General features: G+C 38.9%; 2 protein-coding genes across 3 annotated transcripts; both read left to right on the top strand.

Moving 5' to 3' along the window:
• Positions 1-914: 914 nt before the first annotated feature.
• On the top strand, positions 915-10,434 carry aup1 (AUP1 lipid droplet regulating VLDL assembly factor). The gene is made up of 12 exons (XM_084042024.1): positions 915-1,225; positions 1,779-1,916; positions 3,740-3,890; positions 4,162-4,349; positions 7,013-7,085; positions 7,495-7,568; positions 7,832-7,898; positions 8,228-8,327; positions 8,428-8,565; positions 8,787-8,935; positions 9,720-9,808; positions 9,935-10,434. Exons 1-12 carry the CDS (start codon positions 1,185-1,187, stop codon positions 9,978-9,980), a joined length of 1,254 nt encoding a protein of 417 aa, XP_083898150.1. The 5' UTR covers positions 915-1,184; the 3' UTR covers positions 9,981-10,434.
• Positions 10,435-11,736: 1,302 nt separating this feature from the next.
• On the top strand, positions 11,737-22,207 carry ctsf (cathepsin F). 2 transcript variants are annotated; one of them, XM_084085816.1, is made up of 14 exons: positions 11,737-12,343; positions 13,325-13,435; positions 13,989-14,070; positions 14,362-14,429; positions 14,676-14,748; positions 15,518-15,631; positions 16,167-16,315; positions 16,466-16,562; positions 16,904-16,984; positions 17,151-17,270; positions 17,881-17,945; positions 18,066-18,156; positions 21,189-21,247; positions 21,457-22,207. In XM_084085816.1, the coding sequence occupies exons 1-14, from the start codon at positions 12,092-12,094 to the stop codon at positions 21,529-21,531; spliced, it is 1,437 nt and encodes a 478-aa protein (XP_083941942.1). In that variant the 5' UTR covers positions 11,737-12,091; the 3' UTR covers positions 21,532-22,207. The 2 variants fall into 2 exon arrangements, with proteins under 2 accessions (XP_083941942.1, XP_083941943.1); XM_084085817.1 differs by having other exon boundaries at positions 11,738-12,343; positions 14,679-14,748.
• The last annotated feature ends 740 nt before the right edge of the window (positions 22,208-22,947 follow it).

Here is a 22,947-nt window from a genome sequence, read left to right on the forward strand (position 1 = left end):
TAAAATGTGGGACTTCCAGGAAGTGGAGTTCAAAATAAGACGCACATTGAATGATGCGTGTTTAATTCATAAATAGCCTCTGATTGATTGATTGAATACTTTATTAAAAGTTTGCAAAAAAAAGCACAGAAAGTACAGTTCTATACAAAATGATGCTAAAATGATTAAAACCCAAGAAAGCACTATGGCTTGCTTGTTTCTATTGGGGTCGAAACATTATGACAGACAAATATACAATACTATGCAGAAACATCATAAACCAGGAGAACTCTACTATAACGCAGCGAAGATCTTATTTGGAATATGTTGTGTTCAATATATTAATTGTTGCGGCTGATATCATTCCCAATAAATGATCAGCCGGCAGGCTAAGCCTGGGAGAAATTAAAACTGTATGACGCGCATTAAAAATTAAATTCCAAACAATGCTCAAGTTTAAAATGCTTTACTTTTAAATTCAGTGCACCAATTATTACAATTCACAATAAAGAAATAATGTAATAAATATGTGCAAGAAATTGAATAATTTAAACAGTGAGCAATAACAAAATACCCAAAAAATGCCTTCATCAATCACATATCAATAACCCACTCTAGTGCACACTTGGCTCCTACATTAATATTATATCTAAACAAGCTCAGTGCTTAATGAGTCTTCCAGTTTAGTAGACCTTGTATTGTGAATTTGTACTTCCATGTACTGTTGTTCTCATGTCTTACTAAATAAAGTACATCAATCAATCAATGCATAACTTTATTAAAGGAAATCAAAATAGGCATTAAAAGAAGACTGAAAACAATGAAGGGGAAGGCAAGTCTATCCTTGAAGTCATATGCTGCCCACAAGAAGGCGACATTTCCCTCTGGCGTGACACATGTATTTTGAAAACCGCAAAACGGAAGTAATCGCTAGCAATTGTTGTAGCACTTTGCTCGGGTTACAAAGACAAACGGTACAACAAACACACTCAGCACCAGACAAACGTCTTCTTTAGGTACACACATAAAGCTATCATTCATCAGGTCGACAAGTTGTCGACAACCGTCAATTACAGATAACGACCGTTATTCTGGTAAACGGTATGACATGACTTATTTATTCTCAAGACGGACAGTGTCGTTCTCTACTTAGCATTAGCTCCAGCAGTAGCCGTGTGGCTACCATTAAAACAGACACAACAGACATGGAGACCCGGGGGGCTGAAGACATGTTCGACTTTCGTCGGTAAGTTTGTAACGTCAGCTCAGCTGTCAAACTACGCCAGTCAGGTATGGCCTGTACAGAATAGTCTGAAACCAACCTGTTCTGACGGCTAATCAAATGCCAACGTCGCTGTTAAATGTTCTTTATGTGTTTGTTTGTTTGTTTGTTTGTTTGTTTTTAGAATACATTTGACCAAATTATGGTGACGTTAAAAAGTTACGCTTTGCTAACGTGGATGTATCTAAAATTTAAAAAAATGCTCTTAATTCCAACATCAACATCATTATTCAGTGTTACAGGAATGGAGAAGAGATATCTGCTTTTGTATTGTCTGTATTTTTGTGTCACCTTAGAGTCCTCTGTAATCTGTGAAAAGCATAGTTTAGTTCGTACTATAATGAAATTATGTTATAATTAGAAAATTACACATCTGTTTCAACTATTTAGGGTTAACTGTCTAGGTAAGCTAACGTTACCCACTGTAGCTAATGTCAATGTCAAAAGAAAGTACACAATGCATGTTTTGTTGTGGTGGCAGTGTACAACATTTACATTTTTAATCATTCCTGTGCAGGTTTCCCAAAGATGGGCTTGTCCTCTTACTTTTGGTGATATACTCTCCAATTGGCCTTTGTTTGATGTTGCTGCGAATTTTCATTGGTGTTCATGTGTTCTTGGTTAGCTGTGCTCTCCCAGAAAGTCTTGTTAGAAGGTAAGTACATAATGCATATAAGTAATACAGGTTTATTATTGAATAATAGTTATTGAGCATGCACTGTGATTAACATTATTGTAGTAAACAAAATAAATTAAAAAAAGCTAAAGTTAACTGAAATAAAGTCAAAATGAGGCTTTACAAAAAGAGAACATTTATAGAGAAAACGTCCATAGTTTTTTTTTTAATCTTTAACGTATTTCATACTTAAAGGGCAAGACCACCTTGCCATGATGTAATAACAAAGGTGGGCAAGAAATCAAAAATGGAGAAACAATGGAGAAATTATTTTTGATTTCTTGCCCACCTTTGGAGTTACATAATGGCAAGGTAACTACAAAACCCAAACCTCAAAGTGGTCTTGCCCTTTAAGCCTATTTTGAGAGGATATTAAATCTATCTTAGTTTTATTTTAACTGTGCCAATTTTACACCAGCTGTTGGCACTTCACTGTCCGGTCCATGACATGTTGCCCGTCCGTCCACGGTTGGCACCATGGCAGCGGCGAAAGTCAGGAGAAATAATGCACCCATTTGGGATTACTTTCTATAATACAGCTGTGTCACAGATGAGAGCAAGCATCTAGGCCTGTCAAAATTATGACATAATTGCCTGATTGCAATTATTTGAGATAATCACAATTTTCTTTACATAATCGTCATAATTGTTGACAAATTAATGACCGATATATCAGTCAGTTATTTGACTTTTTTTTACGATCCTGAATTTAACTACTTTCAACCTTTCTATCCATATATTTTGGGCATGTCATTCTTGGTTAAAGACGTTTGTTTTCCACACATTTCAAAAATTGCAGATCTACAAGTTCATAATGAGCTTGTAGATGTGAGCTTGTAGATCAGCTATTTTTGAAAAATGTTAGGAAAAATTCTAAACTACAATTACAATAACCTTGATTTGTAACTATGTAGCAATGGGCCATATCTGTTTTTATGAATTGTATTTTTCGGCAGCATGCTTATTGCATTTGCTTCTTTGTACCTTTCCCGCAGCACTAAACATACAGACTGTTTTAAAGAAAGCTTTATTGATTTCCCCCCCCATTCCCATCTTAAATGGCTGTCTTTGACCTTTTCCTCTACTGTGACTCTGTGAGCAGTCAGTTTCATCCAGTTAGAGTACCCATTACTTTCTATGTACATTCAAGCCAGTCCCATGTACCTTAATTTTCACCCATTTTATTTATCATTGTGTTAAAGTGAAACAATCACTGTTTTTGAGTGTTCAGGAAAATGTTTCAGATGGCAGGAAATGTATTTGCTTAAAAGTGCTGACACAACAGTTTAGCCATTTCAAATACATGCCAGCACAAGCCAAAGTTTTGCAGTGATGCAATTGTGAACTACACACATGGAAAGCTCTGGATAATCTTTAAAAAACATTGTATATGGACTTTTGAACTGGTATGCAGTCAGTGGATGTCACAGAGTAATTACATCAAATGGGGTGCTGAAATTACTATCAAATGGCACACAGCATAAATCTATATATGAATACCTTCTTTAACAACTGAAAGATGACTGGCATTATGGTGAATATCTACCATGCCATATAGATATCATACATTTTACCTCATACTAAATTGTAAATAAGGGCCCATGGCTCTCTGATATCTTTTTTTTAAATGAAGGACATTTTTGTATGACAACAACCTTCACATAATGACAGACAACAGTAGATAACCTTGCTGACACTATAATGAGGGGGATAACACGGATCGTGTTACCCACTTCATTAAATGTTACTAAAATACTACCTTATATGTTCAAAACCTTTTTCTATTTTTCTTATGTTTTTAGATTTATTGTACGGATCATGTGCTCAGTCCTTGGGATGCATGTCGTACAGCAAAACCCACGTTCAAGAGACAAAAACACAAAACTGTACATATGCAATCATGTGACAGAGTTTGACCACAACATAATCAACCTCCTGACTCCTTGCAATACTGTGAGTATATATCCTGAAGCTTGGTATCTGATTAAACTGCAATGCATGAGCAAGTGTTTGTGTATTTCCCCTTCCACCCTTTTCCTCCAATTAACCCATACAACATGAAACATAATGTATTCTAAAATTATGATTAAGCCAAATGGAACATGTCATGGTTGACCTACATGTTACCCTAAATGCCTGTTTGAAATTCTACTTGTAGACTTCTAGTACGCATGTCATGGTTTCACCTTGAAAAGTGCTATGTCCGTCTCTCTCCGCTTCACAGCCACAACTGGAGGGCTCCACTGGTTTCGTGTGTTGGGCTAGAGGCTTTATGGAGTTGAACTCTGCGTCGGGCCAGGCTGTGATTGGAGAGTCTCTTCAGAGGTATTGTTCCACTGAAGGCACGTTGCCTTTGCTTCTGTTTCCTGAAGAGGACACCACAAATGGTCGTGCTGGCCTCCTCAAGTTCAGGTTAGTATCACTTTTTTTTTTGTTTTATCAAAGAGCAGTTCCACACAAACCGAATGAATATGTTTGATCCATATGGTCTGTAGACACACAAACAACCCAGGGAGTTAGGATTGCTGTCTGTGGTGGTCACCTAAGATGTAAACACTGATAATCGGTCTCTTCTAGCCTTGAACCTTATTTCCTGGACATATTTATGTAAGTTTTGCCAATATTTAGTCTTATCTGTAAATTAGACTTAATTGTTTATTCTTACTGATTAATAAAACATTTAACAGCAGTGCTTTCGTTTTAAATGGGAATATGGTGGTTTGAACACTTTTAAACACAGTCAAGTGGGAGGACCCCAGCCCTCGCGCACAGGGTGCCACTATTGAATACTACTACTTTTATTGTTTTTCCACTTACCTGGTTGGGTGGGGATGCTTAGGCTAAGTATAGAGTATTCAAGTGGTTAAAAGCTTTGTAAGTCCAATATGGAGATGAGGGAATACCATTGGCACTATGGATGTGTCATAACATTGAAAATCTATTTGATTATTGATAAGTACACTAACCCATTTTTTAAATACTAATATCATTTATTTATTTTGTTTTTCAAACTATATTTACATTTACTAATGGCCTATTCAAAACAATTCTAAATCTCAATTCAAAACTGGGGAAAAATAAAGAAAAAACTGCAGTAGCTACAGTTTTTTTTACAAACAGGCGAGGAAACGGTGTGCATTTCCACTGACTTCAAAGACTGTGCTAGTGCAGGTATGGTCGTGCACACATGTTACATGAGTTTCGTTTTCCTCAAGTTGCTGCACCTGGAGTGTATCCACAAGCAGTTAATGCACACAGCTGAAGTGGAGCGTGTCTACTGTTGATACGATCCTATATTAATCAATGCCTGTATGCACAATGGACCTGTCGTGGAGCTATTAGCTCCATGACATGGTTATCTACACCACCCTTTTATCTTTATTTGTCCACAATCAGTGGACCAGACTTTTTCATAGAACTGCACTATAAAAATGCACCGGACATGGTTGTATTGGCATCAAGCAAAATGGCTGCTCAACTTCTGACATGTTTCACTGTGTCATTTGATTAGCTAAATGATGCTAGGGATTATGGAAAATAATAGAGAAGTAGAGAAAATAATACCTGTGTACATTTGAGCCTTTGTGAATACATTAAGATGTGAATTATTTTGTAATTTATAAAAATAAGAGTTAGTTATTATTACCAATTTAGAAGATTTTCTAGACGATGAGTATTGTGTTTTTTTCAGCTTTAATATATATTCTTTGTACTATATTCATGTGTAATGTGTCAAACATGATGGTTTCACCAAATGCCCTTTTTAACTAACTAACAAGAAGCAATGTCACTGGGGCTGGTCTTTCACCAAACAAGCCACAACTATCACATTTTACCACAACTTCCTTGTCTTCAGCCATGACACTCAACCGTCTCTTCAAAGACGGTTTGCTAGATTATCGTGTGCACTCTTCATGCTGCCTTGCATAGTGCTCTGAATTCCGAACAGGGGCACAGCAGCACACTGAACACTCTGAATTTCAGAACGACAAGAAAGCACTCAGAGTGCACTCAGATGCCCTCAGAATGAATTGATGAATGCTATAATAGAGAACATTCTTTCCCAATTTAGTCATTATGCCAATCCCCCCATGTGTTTAGTCCCTGTTAGTGCTGCTGACTCATACAGTTTCATTTTGAGGAGGGTGGTGTGTAGATAACCATGTATCTCCTGAGATATACCATACACCAGCCTCTTCTTTACACCAGACAGTGAGGAGTTTTGCCATGAAGGCATAATGCATGCGGAAGAACACACTATCCTTCCCAGTTCCGCTATGCACTTCCCAGTGCATCATCATATTAAAAAAAAATCACACCCTGTGTGAAGGAAGCGGTGCCTTTGATGAGTTTATTTAATTGGGCTATATATGAACTAGAGAAACAATGTTAAATCCCTGTAAATTCATTGCAAGGCTGGCCTCCTGGTGGCGCTATAACAGGGCAATGTGAAAAGGGGGGCAATTCTTCCTGGGCCTAGTGGGAATATGCGTGGAAAGTTTCACGGAAATTGCACACTGCGTTCATGTGGTTTGTATGTGTTGCTTCTCGTGCTCATCCGGACGGACGGACGGACATAACACACAGACACGGTCAAATGTAGAGCGGCTGGCACCGCTAAAAATGACCCTCTCCAATTGGCTTATCACCTATCGCCAATTGTATGAATTTAAGCACCCAGCCAAGCCGGCGGCACTGTGTATTATTCTAACCCCCAGTCTCCACGGTGTTGGACAGGACCATGATTACTATGCCACCCGAACCCCAAATACAGAATATTTTAATTTCTTGAAACTTGGGAGAGGGTAATTTCATCCAATTCTAATGGGTAATGTATGATTTTAGGTGACCAATAGTGCAATGGTTTGGCCTAGATCAAACATTATCGGTTTAGGAACCAGATTAATGCAGTTGAATTTGCTTCTTCCGTTGCCTGACAACCTCATTATTTTAAACAGGAAGACAACATCCTATCCAATAGATTCAGTAGATGATATTAAAACTTTTTTTAGATCTGTAGACCTAAGTAACTTAATGCCTTTATTCATATTTTTAACTGATCTTTCTCCCCTCAGCTCCTGGCCATTTTCTTTGACTGATTGCATTCAGCCTGTGGCCTTGCGGGTGAAAAGACCTTTCGTTGCTTTGGTAATGTCATTTACACAGTTTACACAAGTTTTGATTTCAACAGTAAACCAACTTTAGACATTAATGCCAAGATAGTACACCTACCAAATAATTGATATTTTGTTGATTGCATTCTTTGATAGTTCAAGTGTAATATTCTGTACACAATCGCAGAATAAACTCTATGTTCAAATGGACTAAATGGTTGAAATATTTATTCTTCTTGGCATTTTATTTTTAGAGTTTGACAGTTTGATTCAAACTCACGTCCTTGCAACACTAGTAGCATTATTAGCTAGTGCCCTAACTGTCTGAGCCACCAGGCACCCCAGCACAGATAGATTCTGTTGAATCTATTTTAAGTGAATTAGAAATGATGGCGTGTGATCATGTAACGGTACAATGAATCCCGCCCTCCCTCTTTTCACAGAGCATGCCAGAGTCCAGTTGGCTGACAGAACTGTTGTGGACACTTTTTGCTCCATGTACAGTGTATCATGTAAGGTACTGATTTGTGTCTCCTTATTTGCATCTGCTATTGTTCATCCTCAGCTTTATATTAAAACTAATCCTTTGGTTATTTTCTTACTTCCTTAAATAATAAAACAATAAATAACTCATATCAATAACCTTTATTTCTACAGCTCTATAATTCTAAAAACAATACAACAAAACGGCTTTTTGCAAAAACAATCCCCATCCCTGTTACAGTTGCTGCCAACGTTCTTTTTGCTTCCTTATGTTTTCTGTATTTCTGTGTTTCACAGTTGGCTCCCACCAGTTTCCAAACACGATGGTGAGACTGAGCAAGAGATGGCCGACAAAGTCCAGGAGGTAAAACTTTCATTTTCTGTTAGGTTACACCTCTTGATCATCATGCTTGCAGAATTATAAAGGTCTACTAAAAATAAACTGTAGGGCACTCGGGTGGTGCAGGGTTAAAGTACCTCTCCACCACTGTGGAGTCTAGGGGTTCAAATCCACTGTTTTGCATCTGGTTTAGCTGAACGTCTATACCAACACAATTGACTAGGTGGATTTTGAGATGGTGTGAAAAAACTCCCAGTCTGTAATAAATCACATTGCTATTTCATAAAAGTCTTTAAGTGTACAAATTAACACCATTTAATACATGTACTTTGCTTGAATGCTTTACATTTCAGGTTCTAGCATGTGAACTTGGTGTGGCCTGCACTCGGATCACAAAAGCTGATAAAGCAGAACATATCAAAAGGAAAAGGCATACTGCGCCACAAACTTCAAGTAAACAAGTTAAAAAATGTGTTGGATTTGCTGAGGTTTTGATTGAGTCTTTTCTATGAGTGTCCATGGCTGTTTATATGTATTCTTTATCCAAACTTAGGTGCAAGACCTGCCTCCATTTCCCTTAGTTTCATGGTGCCGAGCTTGGGAACAGAGGATCATAGGATTATTAGAATGGCTCAGCAGGTGAAGGACGTGCTGCCTGATGTCCCACTGAATATCATTGCAAGGGACCTAGGTATGGTACTTAGAAATATAGTGCACATAAACACAAGGATAACACTCATCCTAAACATATGCTTGACTAAAATAAGTTAAATGTTTTATTTATTTTATTTTTTACTTTTGTAGTCTTTATTTACACATCTTAAACGTATTAGCTTTATTTATACAAAGGTATCTTGAAAGAAAAAGCAAGAAAATAGCATGTTCTAACAATAAGTGTTTCACTTCATTAAGCCAAAACCAACTGCATCGACACCACCATCACAAATCTACTGGAGAGTCCAGAGGAGAATCCAGAGGAAGCAAGTGGGACGTCTACATTTGGACCTCCCAGAAACTCCTGGGGGGACTCCTTTTCATCTGCTCCTGTTTCCACTGTCAAGGTTTGGGCAAAAAGTATTACAATACAATAAATTGAAAGGAAACTCAAATTACTTGGTGAGATTTGGTCTTTTGACTTGCCAAGATGTCAAAACAGTAAACAGATGTCGTTCAGAGCAGTACGTTTCTGCTCCGAACGAGGATCGAACCCCATCCTCCCAGTCGGAAGACTGGGGTTCGACCACAGCTCGGTGCAGAATCGCTACAATAGTCACGCACATTAAAAAGTAGGTGTGCATCAGTCACTGCTTTATGAGTTATGCTGTTCAGAAGATGGGTCTGATAGCTGCATAGCATCATGTTCAAGTAAAATAGATAAAAAGGTAAAAAGATTTATTGAGACTTGATGATAACACACCGAACACAACACCAAATGCAAATAGTACAAGGATGTTTTCTGTTACATTGTTGTTAGATCGTTTTATTATGTAAAACACGATAATGTGCCCATATACGGTACATGCTACAGTATATCCTCTATAGCCTGGTATATGTCCAGTTACATTATATGAATGAAATAGTCATAAACTGACTGGTCATTATCTCTGAGCTTTTGTTTCAGAAAGATAATTGAAGACATTTTATTTTATGAGATATTGCAGAATTCAATTTAGAGAACACAACAACAGAAGTTTTTGGGATAAAATTAACGTTTTTACAGCTTAACCAATATCTTCACACACCAGGTCATTTGAATGATTAGTGTTAATACAATGCATTCTGCTGCTCATTTTTGTTTTCACATTCAGGAGGTAGGTTGTAACTGCATTCTAAATTCATCCACAGTCTGCTGCCAAAACCTTTGGGAAATCACCAACCGACAGACATTTGTCCCTGCAGGAGAGAAAAGATGCACTGTATAGTTTTGCAAGAAGGCAAGTTTTTTCCTATTTGCAATCTCCACATTTTTTTTTGTGGGTACTAGAATGAATAGTTATGTAGAATATTGGCGTGTTATAGTATAATAAATTGTTCCTTTTATTTCTCACTTTCTTACCCAGACGCTATATTGAAAAGCATGGCCTGGATCAGGAAGACCTTCATTGAATACGAGTGAAGCCATCCATCACTGAAGCGCAGAAGAGTAAAGCCTAATTTATACTTTGTCGTACGACTGCGTCAGTCGCCAACATTCACAGATTTTCAACACAAAAATGTAATGCAGCACACATTTTTGCCGTTGGAAAATCATACGATGAATTATAAATTAAACGAGTAAGAGTACATTTGCAATGCTGGAATGTCTTACATTGAATGATGGACTTATTAGTCAGCAAATGTTGGAAACCGGATATCACAAATAACAGAGCAGTTATTCTGAACATGTACATAAGTCAGTGGAATGGTGTTATGCATGTCTAAAAACCTTCATTCTGGCTAAGACATAATTTTGATAACAGTTTATATTACTATCCAGTGACTGTGAATCATTTATTTATTTTTATAATGCCCAGACTCGTCAATGACAATAAAGTTCAGCTTGACCTTGCTTTTAAGAAAACGTAATTTATTGGATAAGGATATTGTTCTCAATGTGTATTTGTCTGCAAACCTGTTCAAATGGAAGTATATCGTTTTAATATAATTTCCTCATTTATTTTTATTTATCATGTTTTAGAGTTAACATTATTCAATTGTAATATTATTTGAATAGTAGATTCAGTCAAACATCCAGGAGGAGTAAGGGTCAAATTATGCATTTGTAATTAAAGCAATAATTGTCACCCGCAGTCCTCTGGTTATCAACGGTTGCCAGAAGAGGGAAGTAAAGAGCTTGTGTAATGGAACTTCAGGGACCTGTTTTATCTGTTCTTCCACCATACCCATGTATTTGGGTCCCACCAGCACTTATTACAGCATGGTTTGTTGGGTGTGCAAAGCAAGAAGAAAAAAATGTTTAAGTCTGAGCTATAGATGGCGCATATGGTAGCAACAGTTTGTTTTATGGGAGTGGATGAATGGTAATTATGGTAAGCAAAGAGAAATGACTGTCCATTATTGTGGGAAGTCAGCCACGCAGTGCACAACTGTTCAATTGGGTTTACATCCATGATCCATCTGAATGGCTCATGCAGAGATGAAAACAGCAGGGCAGTGGTAGGGAGCGGTGTTTCATATACTCCTTTCCACCTTCAAGTCAATTCATAAACATAAATCAATGGCCCAACTAGGCCTATACATCAATTTGACACACGCATAGATCTAGATATATGCTATTTTTAGTTTTAAGTGACTTGAAGGTAGAAATGAGGAAATTAATGATACAGTATACTGTATAGCTAGCCTATGTACTGTATGTATATACATTATATGTGTGTATAATAATAGATAGATGCATATATGTTTTTCTATTGTCTCCGTATTGTAATTAAGAAGGCTTTAACCAGTTATTAAGGATCTATATGAGCACCATACATGTGCAACACAACACAACACAACACAGCAGTAGCTACAGCTCTTGAATACAGCCTCCCTTTAATGCCAAGAGTCTCCTCCCATCGTTTCATCGTCCTCGTTTTGTTTGGCAACACCAGTGTTGCCATGTCTGCTTATTTTAAGCGACTTTGGGCTTGTTTTTCTCTACATGCTTGTAAATATTGGTGTCTGCGGGTTTTTGGGCTTAATTGTTTCTAAAGTGTAGATATTTTGGGCTTGTTAGGGGGTTGTTTAAACCAATAATCCTCCAACATTTTCATGTCAAGGACCACCAAATTAATATGTATTTGTCTGCGCACCCCCATCTGAAAATAATTTATGCCAGGCGCCCTACAACATTTGTGTAATTTTAAATGTTTAACAAATATGCACATTTTCTTCACAATTTTTCTACCAGTTCACGACGCGCGTTGTGAGCTTGTAGATCAGCTATTTTCAAATAGCCGATGTAGGTTTAAGTTAAACAAGTGCTCATGTGACCTAATAGTTGCTTCTTTTGGCCTTGTTTTCATAACCACCTGGCTGCTTATTTCTTTCACAAAACCTGGCAACACTGACCCTTTACGGCTGTGTAATCGCTCTCTCTCTCTCTCTCATTGATAGATAATTCGAGCGATTGTGTTTAAACTGATAAAACAAACATTCTGCTTTTATAGCAGAACGTACACTGGACAGCGGTCCTTTTTCTTCTCAATTAGATCTTGCGGCTTCTTCACCACATCATGGACGCCGGGTTCTACCACCGCGGTCCTTTAATCGTGTGCTTGGCCATGGCCGTTGTCCTAGGCTCGGTGCGGGGCCTGGGTGAGGACCTGGACCGGCCTCTGATCGGAGCACCGGGGACCCCCATCCGACTGATGGAGACGGACCCGGGCCTGAAGAAGGCTCTCCAGTTCGCCGAGGAGCGTTACAACCTGGGCTCCAATACAATGCACGTCCGCAGAGTCAGTAGGCTCATTTCTGCAAGCAAACAGGTATGATTATTATTAATTATTATGATGTTTTAATGCCGTTTAATAACCGTGTTAATGCGTCATGTTTGATGATTCTGTGTCGAATTGGTAATTTACTGAAAAATAATTATGAACCGATAATAACGGTCATATAACTAACCTACATACTGTGCATGTTTTTGTAAACAACTACGTCAGTGCACCAGCAGTGTTGTTGCATTGAACTGTGTGACATCTGCGCATCCATCTGTGTTGCGGCATCACATGACTTGCTGACTCGCTTCAGCCCGTTATAACCAGTGGTGTAAAGTAACTAAGTACATTTACTCAAGTACAATTTTTAGGTATTCTTTTTTATTGTACTGGAGACAGCATTTTCAGTACTTTTACTTCTATTCCACTACATCTCAGTCAGAAGCAAATATTATACTTTTACTCCACTACAATTATTTGAAAACTTTTTAAAGTTACTAGTTGTTGAAAATAGCCGATCTAAGCTCACTAAGCTCAATTAGCTTGTATATCTGCTATTTTCAAAATATTTGTATACATTTGAAAACTTGTGAAATGGGACAATAATATACATATTATGTGTAATGAGTACTTTCTACTTTGAGTACTTTAAGTACATTTTGATACCAATACTTCTGTACTTTTAAGTACATTTTGAATTCTGGACTTTGACTTCCAACAGAGTATTTCTATATTGTAGCATAAGCATTGATACTTTTACTTATGTAAAAATGTGAGTACGTTTTCCACCACTGACCTTAGATACTGTGTGTGTGTGTGTGTGTGTGTGTGTGTGTGTGTGTGTGTGTGTGTGTGTGTGTGTGTGTGTGTGTGTGTGTGTGTGTGTGTGCACTACAGTAACTTGAAAATGTTGCTCTTAACAGCATTGGCATGATTCCTCCTCCTGGTCTACATGATAACCTCCTAAGCTACTGATCTTTAGGTTTACAAAACAAAAACTGTCTCTTTTTGTGGGTTTTGCAATTGCAGCTGGTGAAGGGAATCCGCTATTCCATCACAGTGGAGTTGAGCAACACACAGTGCAAGAAATCTACTGTGCTCAGAACATGCGATTTCTATCCTGAGCCACACCAACTGAAGGTAGGTGTGTGTGTGTGTGTGTGTGTGTGTGTGTGTGTGTGTGTGTGTGTGTGTGTGTGTGTGTGTGTGTGTGTGTGTGTGTGTGTGTGTGTGTGTGTGTGTGTGTGTGTGAGAGAGAGAGAGGGAGAGATCTGTTTTGTGTAGTCAGTTGGTTTCTCAACATCAAGGCCTTGCATGAGAAGAGGTTAACATTTCATAACTGTGTGTGTGTGTGTGCGCGTGTGCGTGTACGTGCGTGCGAGCGAGCAAGCGAGCGCATGTACCATACCATACCACATAATTATTGCTTTGTTCTGTAGTCTGTAGTCTGGTGACTTATAGTGACCTTAGTAAACTCATGCTCAGTACAAGTTGGCTTTGTTCTCTCCTTTGTGTTACTTGCAAATAGGTCATCCTGGGTAGGGTAGCATACACTGACACTGACATCCTGTTTTACCTGTAGGACTGAAGAAACTCAACCACACCAATTGTCTTTAGAACACTGGTTCTCAAAGTGATATACTGTATTATATGCTTTAATATCAAATACCCCTGTCCTCTTTGTGGCTGCTAGACGGAGGTGTGTTTGTTCGAGATTTGGGACATCCCCTGGCAGGGCACTTCAACAATGCTCAAACAGAAGTGTCAGCCTGCAGGTCAGTCAATGTCTGAAAAAAGTTTTTTAAATCCATAAATAAATAAAATAGTATAAGCACATATCAAAATGACATAAGTAGTCGTTTTGTGTTAGCTTGTACCATGTGCCGGGCAGCGGTCAGAATCCGAAAACAATGAAGTCTGCACACTGGATCATGCTCCAAAGTTACAATTTATTGTTTTCCACCATTTGGACGTGACGTTTCGACCTCGAAACATCACATCCAAATGGCATCAATGTACTGTGCACATTGGTACTCACCTCCTGTCTTCTGTGCTCCTTCTCTCAGTTAAACAACAGCCCGAAGAGACCAACAGTATTGATCATCTGCCACTGTCTACGAGCCAACCACTGGAGGTGACACATATTGACAACATATGAACGTGTTGATCATCTGTATGCCTTGGTCTGATATTGAAAACAACCCACTGTTTACTTGGACGAGGTAAATGTGTCTCAGTATTTCAGTTGTTGTTATACTACCATGCTAAATGTGTGTGTGTGTGTGTGTGTGTGTGTGTGTGTGTGTGTGTGTGTGTGTGTGTGTGTGTGTGTGTGTGTGTGCGTGTGCGTGTGTGTGTGTGTGTGGTCCTTATCTGACAGCAGTCTGTGGAGCTGCTGGGTCAGTTCAAAGAGTTTGTGGCTAAATACAATAAAGTCTACAGCAGCCAGGAGGGTGAGTGTGTTGTCCACAAAACATAATAGAACAGTACAATGCCACTATGTGTGTGCCATAATCCCTATATTTCCACAAAGCCATTCCAAATCCAGATCTGAACAAAGCATTGGTCTGGTTTTGTTTTTGTATTTTTTGTATTTAATTCCTAAATTAACCTGCAAATGTCATCCAAGGACACATATGGGATTTAAGTATCAGCAGCGTTTTTGCAATGTAGTCAAATTGGCGATAGCTGGATATATTGTATTGATCGATATATCAGTCTAAATAAACATGCCTGCTTAGAGTGGAAGCCACATGGAATCATATTGTTTTTAGGATACAGAGTTAACTATCGCTACATATGGGAATCTCTGAGAGAGAGAAAAAATATTGGTTGATATCAGCCTTCCTTTTCCCTAAAAAATAAATAATATTGAAAAATCCAGATCGGACAACCTCTAAATCAAATGCTGTAACATGCTTGCTTACTTTGGTTTCTAACCAAATATACTGTTTACAAAATAACTAAGATTACTTTTGAAACAACTCTGTTTACAGTAAATGGGACCCGGTACATTTGTAATTACAGATAAAGAAGATAATAAGATTGGGGTGGAATTTCTACTGTCATAAAATATTAGCGCTGAGAAACATGGCAAAAAAAGAAAAGAAAATGTATCCAAAGTGCTTCAAATATCAACTTCTCATTCGCGCTATGCAAATATTCTTCCATTTGAAATTTCATTCCATAAATTTAAATGTTTTCTAACCTATGACCCTGCAGAGGTAGACCGTCGTCTGCGTGTCTTCCACCAAAATCTGAAAACGGCTGAGAAGATCCAGTCTCTGGACCAAGGCTCTGCTGAATATGGGGTCACCAAGTTCAGTGATCTCACTGGTGTGTATGTTAGTCTGTATGTGTTGCATTGTATTATAATGTAAAATTATATCGTCGCTGTCGGGTGGAAACCTTGCAAGTATAAAACTTTTATTTTTCGGCAAATGGGGAAAAATAACCTGTGTTCCAATGGATCCAATGTAGTTATCATTTGGTCACACGCTCTTGTTAACACTTTCCATTGGTTAAATATTTATAAAACCTGCAAACAGACTTAACCACTTAACTATTTGGGGCATAAGTGTTTTTTTATTTTTTTTATCATTTCTTTCCAAACTTCTCCAAAATAGCAAAAATACCCGATCTACAAGATGGTAGCTTGTAGGAGTTTGTAGATCTTGTATTTTTGCTAACTTTTGTGCGACACCATCATGCAATGAAGTATAGAATGGGCTATTCATTTATGAAAAAACGTTGAGTTGACCGGAGGGAACATAATATTGTTTTATTTTTTTAATCCACATCATGCTTTGTTTTTTTGTTTGCAAACTTCTCTCTTTCGCTTATTCTCTCTTTCATGTGTTTACCTTTACAGAGGAGGAGTTTCGTTCTATGTACCTGAATCCCCTCTTGAGCCAATGGACTCTGCATCGTTCAATGAAACCGGCCGCTCCTGCCCTTGCTCCTGCCCCTGCTAGCATGGACTGGAGGGACCATGGAGCCGTCAGCTCTGTTAAAAACCAGGTAGAGGCCTCAAAGATTAACTCAGAAAGTTCAACAAATGACATGAATATGATGAATATTACTATAGGTATAACGTCTCTCTCTTTCTCTCCCACTTTGTGTGTGTATGTGTTTGTGTTTGTCTGTGCATGCATCTGTGCGCATTTGCAGGGCATGTGCGGGTCTTGCTGGGCGTTTTCCGTTACAGGCAACATTGAAGGCCAGTGGTTCCTGAAGAATGGCACCTTACTGTCGCTGTCTGAACAAGGTAATACACACACATATACACAGATGTGCATAGACACAACGTCACACAAACAGTTAACCATTTAAGCACTATTTTATTCCTCCTCATACGATGGTTTGACGTTGCGAAATAGCCGATCTATAAGCTCACAATGCGGCAACGTGTTGTGAGCTTGTAGATCTTCTATTTTCACTCTTTTTCAATCTTTTGAAAGATTTCACCTATAATGGCATGCCCACAATAGAGATGTCAGGTTGAAAGTGGTTAATAGCACATGTAAACAACTTTCTTTGTCATGGTTAGTTGTATTGTTTACTTATACAGATAAACTGACTTGTTTATTGATGATTTGTCCCTCACAGAGCTGGTTGACTGTGATGGGCTGGACCAGGCATGTGGAGGCGGGCTGCCATCAAATGCTTATGAGGCCATTGAGAAGCTGGGTAAGAAAGACGAGGGTGGATAGGTTTGAGGTGCTCCATGCTGGAACACATAAGTCTTTGCCACGGAATATAAATGAAACAATACTTGAATTGTGAAGAGTCAATGTAACGAGTCAAGTCACACGCTTTATTAATGTTTCTTCTTCAACTATGGTGTGTGTTTCAGGTGGTCTGGAGACTGAGACAGACTACTCCTACACTGGTCACAAGGAGAGCTGTGACTTCAGCAGCGGGAAGGTCGCCGCATACATCAACAGTTCTGTGGAACTATCCAAAGATGAGAAGGGTGAGGGGGCACAATAACAAAACAAAAAGGTTTGGCAAAAAGTTGCCATTTTGTATTAATGCTGGGTAATATATCAATATTATATTGTGATATGAGACTGGATATTTTGTGGAGTAATGTCGTGATATGGCATAAGTGCCCTATTAGTAAGACTTGCAGAGCCCCTATTTTATACTTTTGTGTAAAAATAATTCAATCACTCGCACACTGATGGGCTTTATTGCAGACAGGTTTGATTACGCCCACTAAATGCCTAGTGACGTTTCGAGCTTGCGCTCTTCATCAGACACGCTTCAGACATGCATCATGACATGAGCATGTAGATCTGTTACAGATCTTTGCTATTTTTGAAAAATTTAAAAAGGAATTTGATATTGTCACAATATTTGACTTTATTTGGCCAAACATATTGTGATATTTGATTTTGTCCATATCACCCAGCTTTATTTTGTCTTTGTATTCATTAAATGTTTTCCATATGTACAGTTCCATCAAATTCTATGGGGTCTAAAGAGTTGGTGAACAGGTACTTGAAAGAAAGAAATGCAGAGAAGGCTAAAAAAAAAACAATTTCACCAATGGACTGAAATGCAATTATTTATGGTTTCAGAAATTGCTGCTTGGCTGGCTGAGAATGGACCTGCCTCTGTGGCCCTGAATGCCTTTGCCATGCAGGTAATTCAAAAATCAACTTAGCCTCCACTATATTTTGTGTGTGTATATACTACACATTATTTACTGTGTATATCCGCCTTTAAGTTATGTATTAACGTAATCAATAATTTTCCGACATAGTTCTACAGGAAGGGTGTGTCTCACCCCCTGAAGATTTTCTGCAACCCCTGGATGATTGACCACGCTGTGCTGCTGGTGGGATATGGAGAACGTAAGACAATACACATCCGCACACCATCCTCTTTCATGTTTTTTCGTTGTCTGTTTCAGCTGCTTCATAGTCAGACCATATTCACATGGCAGCTATTTTTCTCTTACTTCTGCACTGTGGATTTGGAAATTAGATAGGCCCTGCAGCAAAGTCAAGCTGCCGATCTTAAAATGTGTTACAGTAATGCTGCGTTCACACAGCGGCAACAAAGAAACAAACTAAGTCATTTTCAATGGAAGCCAGTGACATGAAGCAAAACAAGTTGAGCTGGCTTTAAAAAAAAATCAACACTCCAATGACGCAGAGAAGTGTTAATCATATGTTTTTGTTTCACCATTTCCGCTCCCCTTCTCTCTCCCCAAAATTCCTACTCTGTTCCGTAATTGGCTGGTGTAAATGGCTTAGTTGTTTTGTAGCTTTTGTCACCAATAGTGTGAACACAACATAATATTTCAGTTTCTTTCTTATCGACAATTTGACAGGACACACTGACTTGTGGGAATCAGCCTATCTTACCATTATTATAGGATAGTCTCTGATCACCCTGCCATTTTAAGTTTTGTGAGTTTAACCAATCTGTATGTTAAAGTATGTTAACACAAAATAACTTGCACATCTGCAGTGGTTGGAGATAGTCTCCTTACTCTTCCATTGAGAAATGTAGACCCTGTTTTGGGGTAGGACACCTACTAGTTGACGACGACAGGTATTTGAAGCAGACGAATGCACTGGATTGGACACTAGTAGCACTGCCGTCTTTATTGTAGTTTGGACATTGTTAAAATTACAGTACTGTACCTCTCGCCATCGAGAGAGGGAGAGAGAGAGAAACGACAGACAAAAAACTTATGGATTATGACTACCACTACCCTCCAGTCAGCAGGCCTCTGATTTCATTTGCCTTCCAGTGCTGACTATTAGGTTCTCAGTTTTTACAGTATTTACAAGAATCAAATTCAACAGATATGAATATTAAATAGTTCCAGCAGCTGTAATGTTTCAAACATTTTAATCATAAACAAGCCTGGCACACAATCACCTAAAATATTGATACCCAGAGGTAATGTTATTGTCTTGCTGCACTGTAATTGCTGCTGATAGTTTGCCCTTTGGACTTCTGCCAGAAGTTCACTTCTGTCATCAGTACTTGTGTCGCTTGTTTGTGAGTCTTAGTGGCTGCGGTTACATGGACATCATGTATTCATTCAGAATGAACTCATTCCGAATAGAGATTCATAATCTGTTCCACTCACCCGTTTACATGGGACCTGAATAAAAGTATTCCTCGTTTACATGACCCAAAGCATTCATTCGGAATATAACTTTTGACATGCGCAAAGTGGCTCCCGCCTACGCCCAGGCATGGACCAGGGGCCGCCCGGCTCCACTACCCAGGGCGGAGCTTCCCCTGGTGGGCATGGGAGGAGGCAATAGCCCCCTTGTGCCTCCGCGCTGGAGGTCAGTCGGTCGTAGGCAGGCCGGGAAGCAATGCACCGACTCCTGGCCAGGCAGCGTTGTATGCGGTGCAAGCCTGCGTACCTTTGTTATAGACGTTTTAATGCGAAGTAGCAGATCTACAAGTTCAGACCAGTTTCTTTTTTTGTATTGGTACCAGACACAGTAAAACTTAGGCTAGCCTATACTACTTGTCACATTTCTCATGTAGGCTACCTTCATTTTATTTAAACCAAAAACGTTTTTATCTGACTGAATAGATTCTTTTGATTATATGTTCCCGTTTCATGTCAAGGACAGGTAAAGATTGTTCCTCCATCACAGGCTCAGATCCTCGGAGCGTCCGTTCTCCTAGTCTGGGCTTAACCATTACAGGCTTATTAAATGACGCTATAGAATAGAATCATTCATTTTATCCCGCAGGAGCGAGCGCTTCTCAGCACCAACCATGGCCGAATTCGAGATTTGATATACCATTTTTCTGCCAATTCTGAAAGCATTACTAAGCACAGACAGTGCTGGCCCTGAGGAATCTGGTGGCCTAGGCAGGATTTTACCTTCACGTGGCTGTTGCATGTGCATTGTGCACGCATGTTTGGGTCATGTTATACTTTGCTGTACCGTGAAACTAATAAACCGGTTTCTGCACATACCTAGGGATGTATGCAACACACAGAATTAAATTCTCTGGAATGCATCCTTCTAACAATACAGGTTGAGTTAGTTGCATATTGAAACGGATTTGAAATGTCAAACATATCAAGCCTCTGACATTTTTCAATCTAGTTCATGCAACGCGTGTGTTCCGCCCTCAGTTACATCCTATGGAGGCCATCGCCTGCACACGCACGTTAAAGTCTATTTAAGTTCATGTAAATATATATTAAGTTCTAAATAAAAGCAGGTTTCAGTCTCACTTTATGTTGCATCTCTTTTTCCCCTAGGTGGGGACGTAACAATATAATATCCATTCCAAGTTTTATTAGCCTTTGGTCGTGAGGTTAAACTGTAAACAAACTTCTTATTCTCTTCATTATACGTGAGAGTCGGCTATTTACTTTCTAAACGTTTAATCGTGTGAGGGACTCGCTTGCGCTGATCTACAATTTGTCATGCGGTGCGTCGCGCTGCTTTGTCAGCTTGTAGATCTGTCTGCCGAAAATATGCACCCCTTTAGTCACTTTATTTAGGCATGTCCAAATTTGAATCATGTCCAAATATGTATATTTTTCTATTCTTTAAAAACAAACTTAAATCTTGGCTTGGTGGGTGCCCCCCCAGCCTAATGGCGCCCTAGGCAATTGCCTACTCTGCCTATTGGCTGGGCTCTGAGCACGGACATGTGCAAAAGAATGCATGTATTCCAAACAGAGAGGAGCGTTCGGAATAAAGTGTTTATATGATCAATTCCGATTGGTATATACCGATTCAAACGGTATATACGGAATGGTATTCTATTCCAAATGAGCATTTTTATTCTGAATGAATTCATTCATTCATTCATTCCGAATGTAAGTGGAATATACCTGTCCGTGTAACCGCAGCCACTGTAACTGAGTGTGTACCTGTTTGTACAGGTAAAGGCATTCCATTCTGGGCCATCAAGAACAGCTGGGGAGAGGACTATGGTGAACAAGTAAGAATGCATTCAAACTGAACAGCTGTGACTGGCTGCATGTGTTTTCCATTGAGTCATATACAAGCAATTATTTAGTATCCAAATAAATAATGTTACATTTTTGCAGGATTTTTCTCTTGCAGAACAATTGTTCTGTAACTCGTTAATTCATCTCTCTCTCTCTCTCTCTCTCTCTCTCTCTCTCTCTCTCTCTCTCTCTCTCACAGGGTTACTATAACTTATACAGGGGTAACAAGCTGTGTGGGATCAACAAGATGGCATCTTCTGCTGTGATCAACTAGTCTATACAACTAAAACACACCAACAATACACACACACACGCTCACTTTCTCTCTCCCTCTCTCGTGCACTCAAACATGTGAACAACATGAGTAGTGAGTCCATTGTTAACACTATTTAACAATATTTTTCCTTTAAAGTGCATGAAGATAGGGGTCAGACACATGTACATCCTGCTGATGTTACCTTTCTTTCAAACCAAGTTCTCAGTATTCTACATACCTCACATCTCATGTCACTTTACCATACCAGCTGTGATTAAGCTAGTTATTTAGCACTGCTCAAGTGTTATTGTGATTTCAATATAGATTGTTTGTTCTGAACTAATTCCGTTAATCCTAATAGGGTGAAACAATTGATTGATTGAATTTTTGACAATATACATTTTTGGTGTACCTAGTTATTGAGCCTGTGCTTTGAAAAATGAGATGCTCTAGTGCACTTGTGTGTTGTTTCCCTGAATGTTATGTCTCTGCTAAAGTTATGTTCTCAAGATAGCATTTTTGGTTAAGTTGTTATATTGGTCTTTTCAACCCCACATGATGCCAATGTGCATTTGCATAGAGCAACCAAGTTGTTTGCGGGTTCAATCTAAAAGATTGATTTCATGATTTTTTCAATTACCGTTATAATGCAGGGATGAACATGACTGGAAGTTGAATAAAGTTTGGAACCTCTGATTGATTGATTGATTGATTGATTGATTGATTGAATACTTTATCAGAAGTTTGCAGAAAAAAGCACATGAAGGTACAGTTCAATACACGGTCAGCTAATAGGAATTAAAAAACCCAAGAAAACCATTGCCTTGTTTCCATTGGGGTCCCTTGTACTCAATTCATAGTGACATTAAATGACAGACAGATATACACTACTATGCAGAACATCATAAAAACAGTTTAGGAAAAAGAAAAACAAGAAATATGTACAGTAAATATTTTAGGGGGGGGGGGGGGGGGGCTAGGTTTTGACTTTTACAGGGGCCAGTTTCGAATTGCATTCCGAGACCAGCAGAGCCGAGTCATCCGTGAACAGGAACAGGTTGCGGTCACAAGCTGATGACATGTCGTTTACATATATCAGGAACAGTAAAGATCCTAGTTTGCTTCCTTGCGGAACGCCACAGCTCACTAGGAGGGGGGTGGACAGGATTCCGTTCACCTCCACCACCTGTTCTCTCCCCCCCCCTGATACAATTGCATCCAGCTCACCGATGTACTATCAAAACCAATTGCTTTTAGATTATCAATCAAAATAGAGTGATTAACGGTGTCAAAAGCCTTTTGGAGGTCTAGCTTGACCATGCTGCAGTATTTGCCCTGGTCCACCTCTTGTTTGATGCGGTCAAATATCCTTTATGTGCTGTGAGTCCAGACACAGGATAGGACAGGATAGCAGGTGCTTTCATTTTTTTTTTT

Source organism: Gymnoscopelus microlampas, assembly GCF_963454915.1.
Source record: "Gymnoscopelus microlampas genome assembly, chromosome: 18".
Lineage (NCBI taxonomy): Eukaryota > Metazoa > Chordata > Actinopteri > Myctophiformes > Myctophidae > Gymnoscopelus > Gymnoscopelus microlampas.

Bases quoted from the DNA above. Each gene is read 5' to 3' on its own strand.
- ctsf (XM_084085816.1), top strand. From the start codon at position 12,092: ATGGACGCCGGGTTCTACCACCGCGGTCCTTTAATCGTGTGCTTGGCC. The intron at 14,749-15,517 runs GTGAGTGTGTTG...ATGACCCTGCAG, and splicing joins AGTCTACAGCAGCCAGGAGG to AGGTAGACCGTCGTCTGCGT. The intron at 16,563-16,903 runs GTAATACACACA...TGTCCCTCACAG, and splicing joins ACTGTCGCTGTCTGAACAAG to AGCTGGTTGACTGTGATGGG.
- aup1 (XM_084042024.1), top strand. From the start codon at position 1,185: ATGGAGACCCGGGGGGCTGAAGACATGTTCGACTTTCGTCG. The intron at 1,226-1,778 runs GTAAGTTTGTAA...ATTCCTGTGCAG, and splicing joins GACATGTTCGACTTTCGTCG to GTTTCCCAAAGATGGGCTTG. The intron at 1,917-3,739 runs GTAAGTACATAA...TTATGTTTTTAG, and splicing joins CCAGAAAGTCTTGTTAGAAG to ATTTATTGTACGGATCATGT.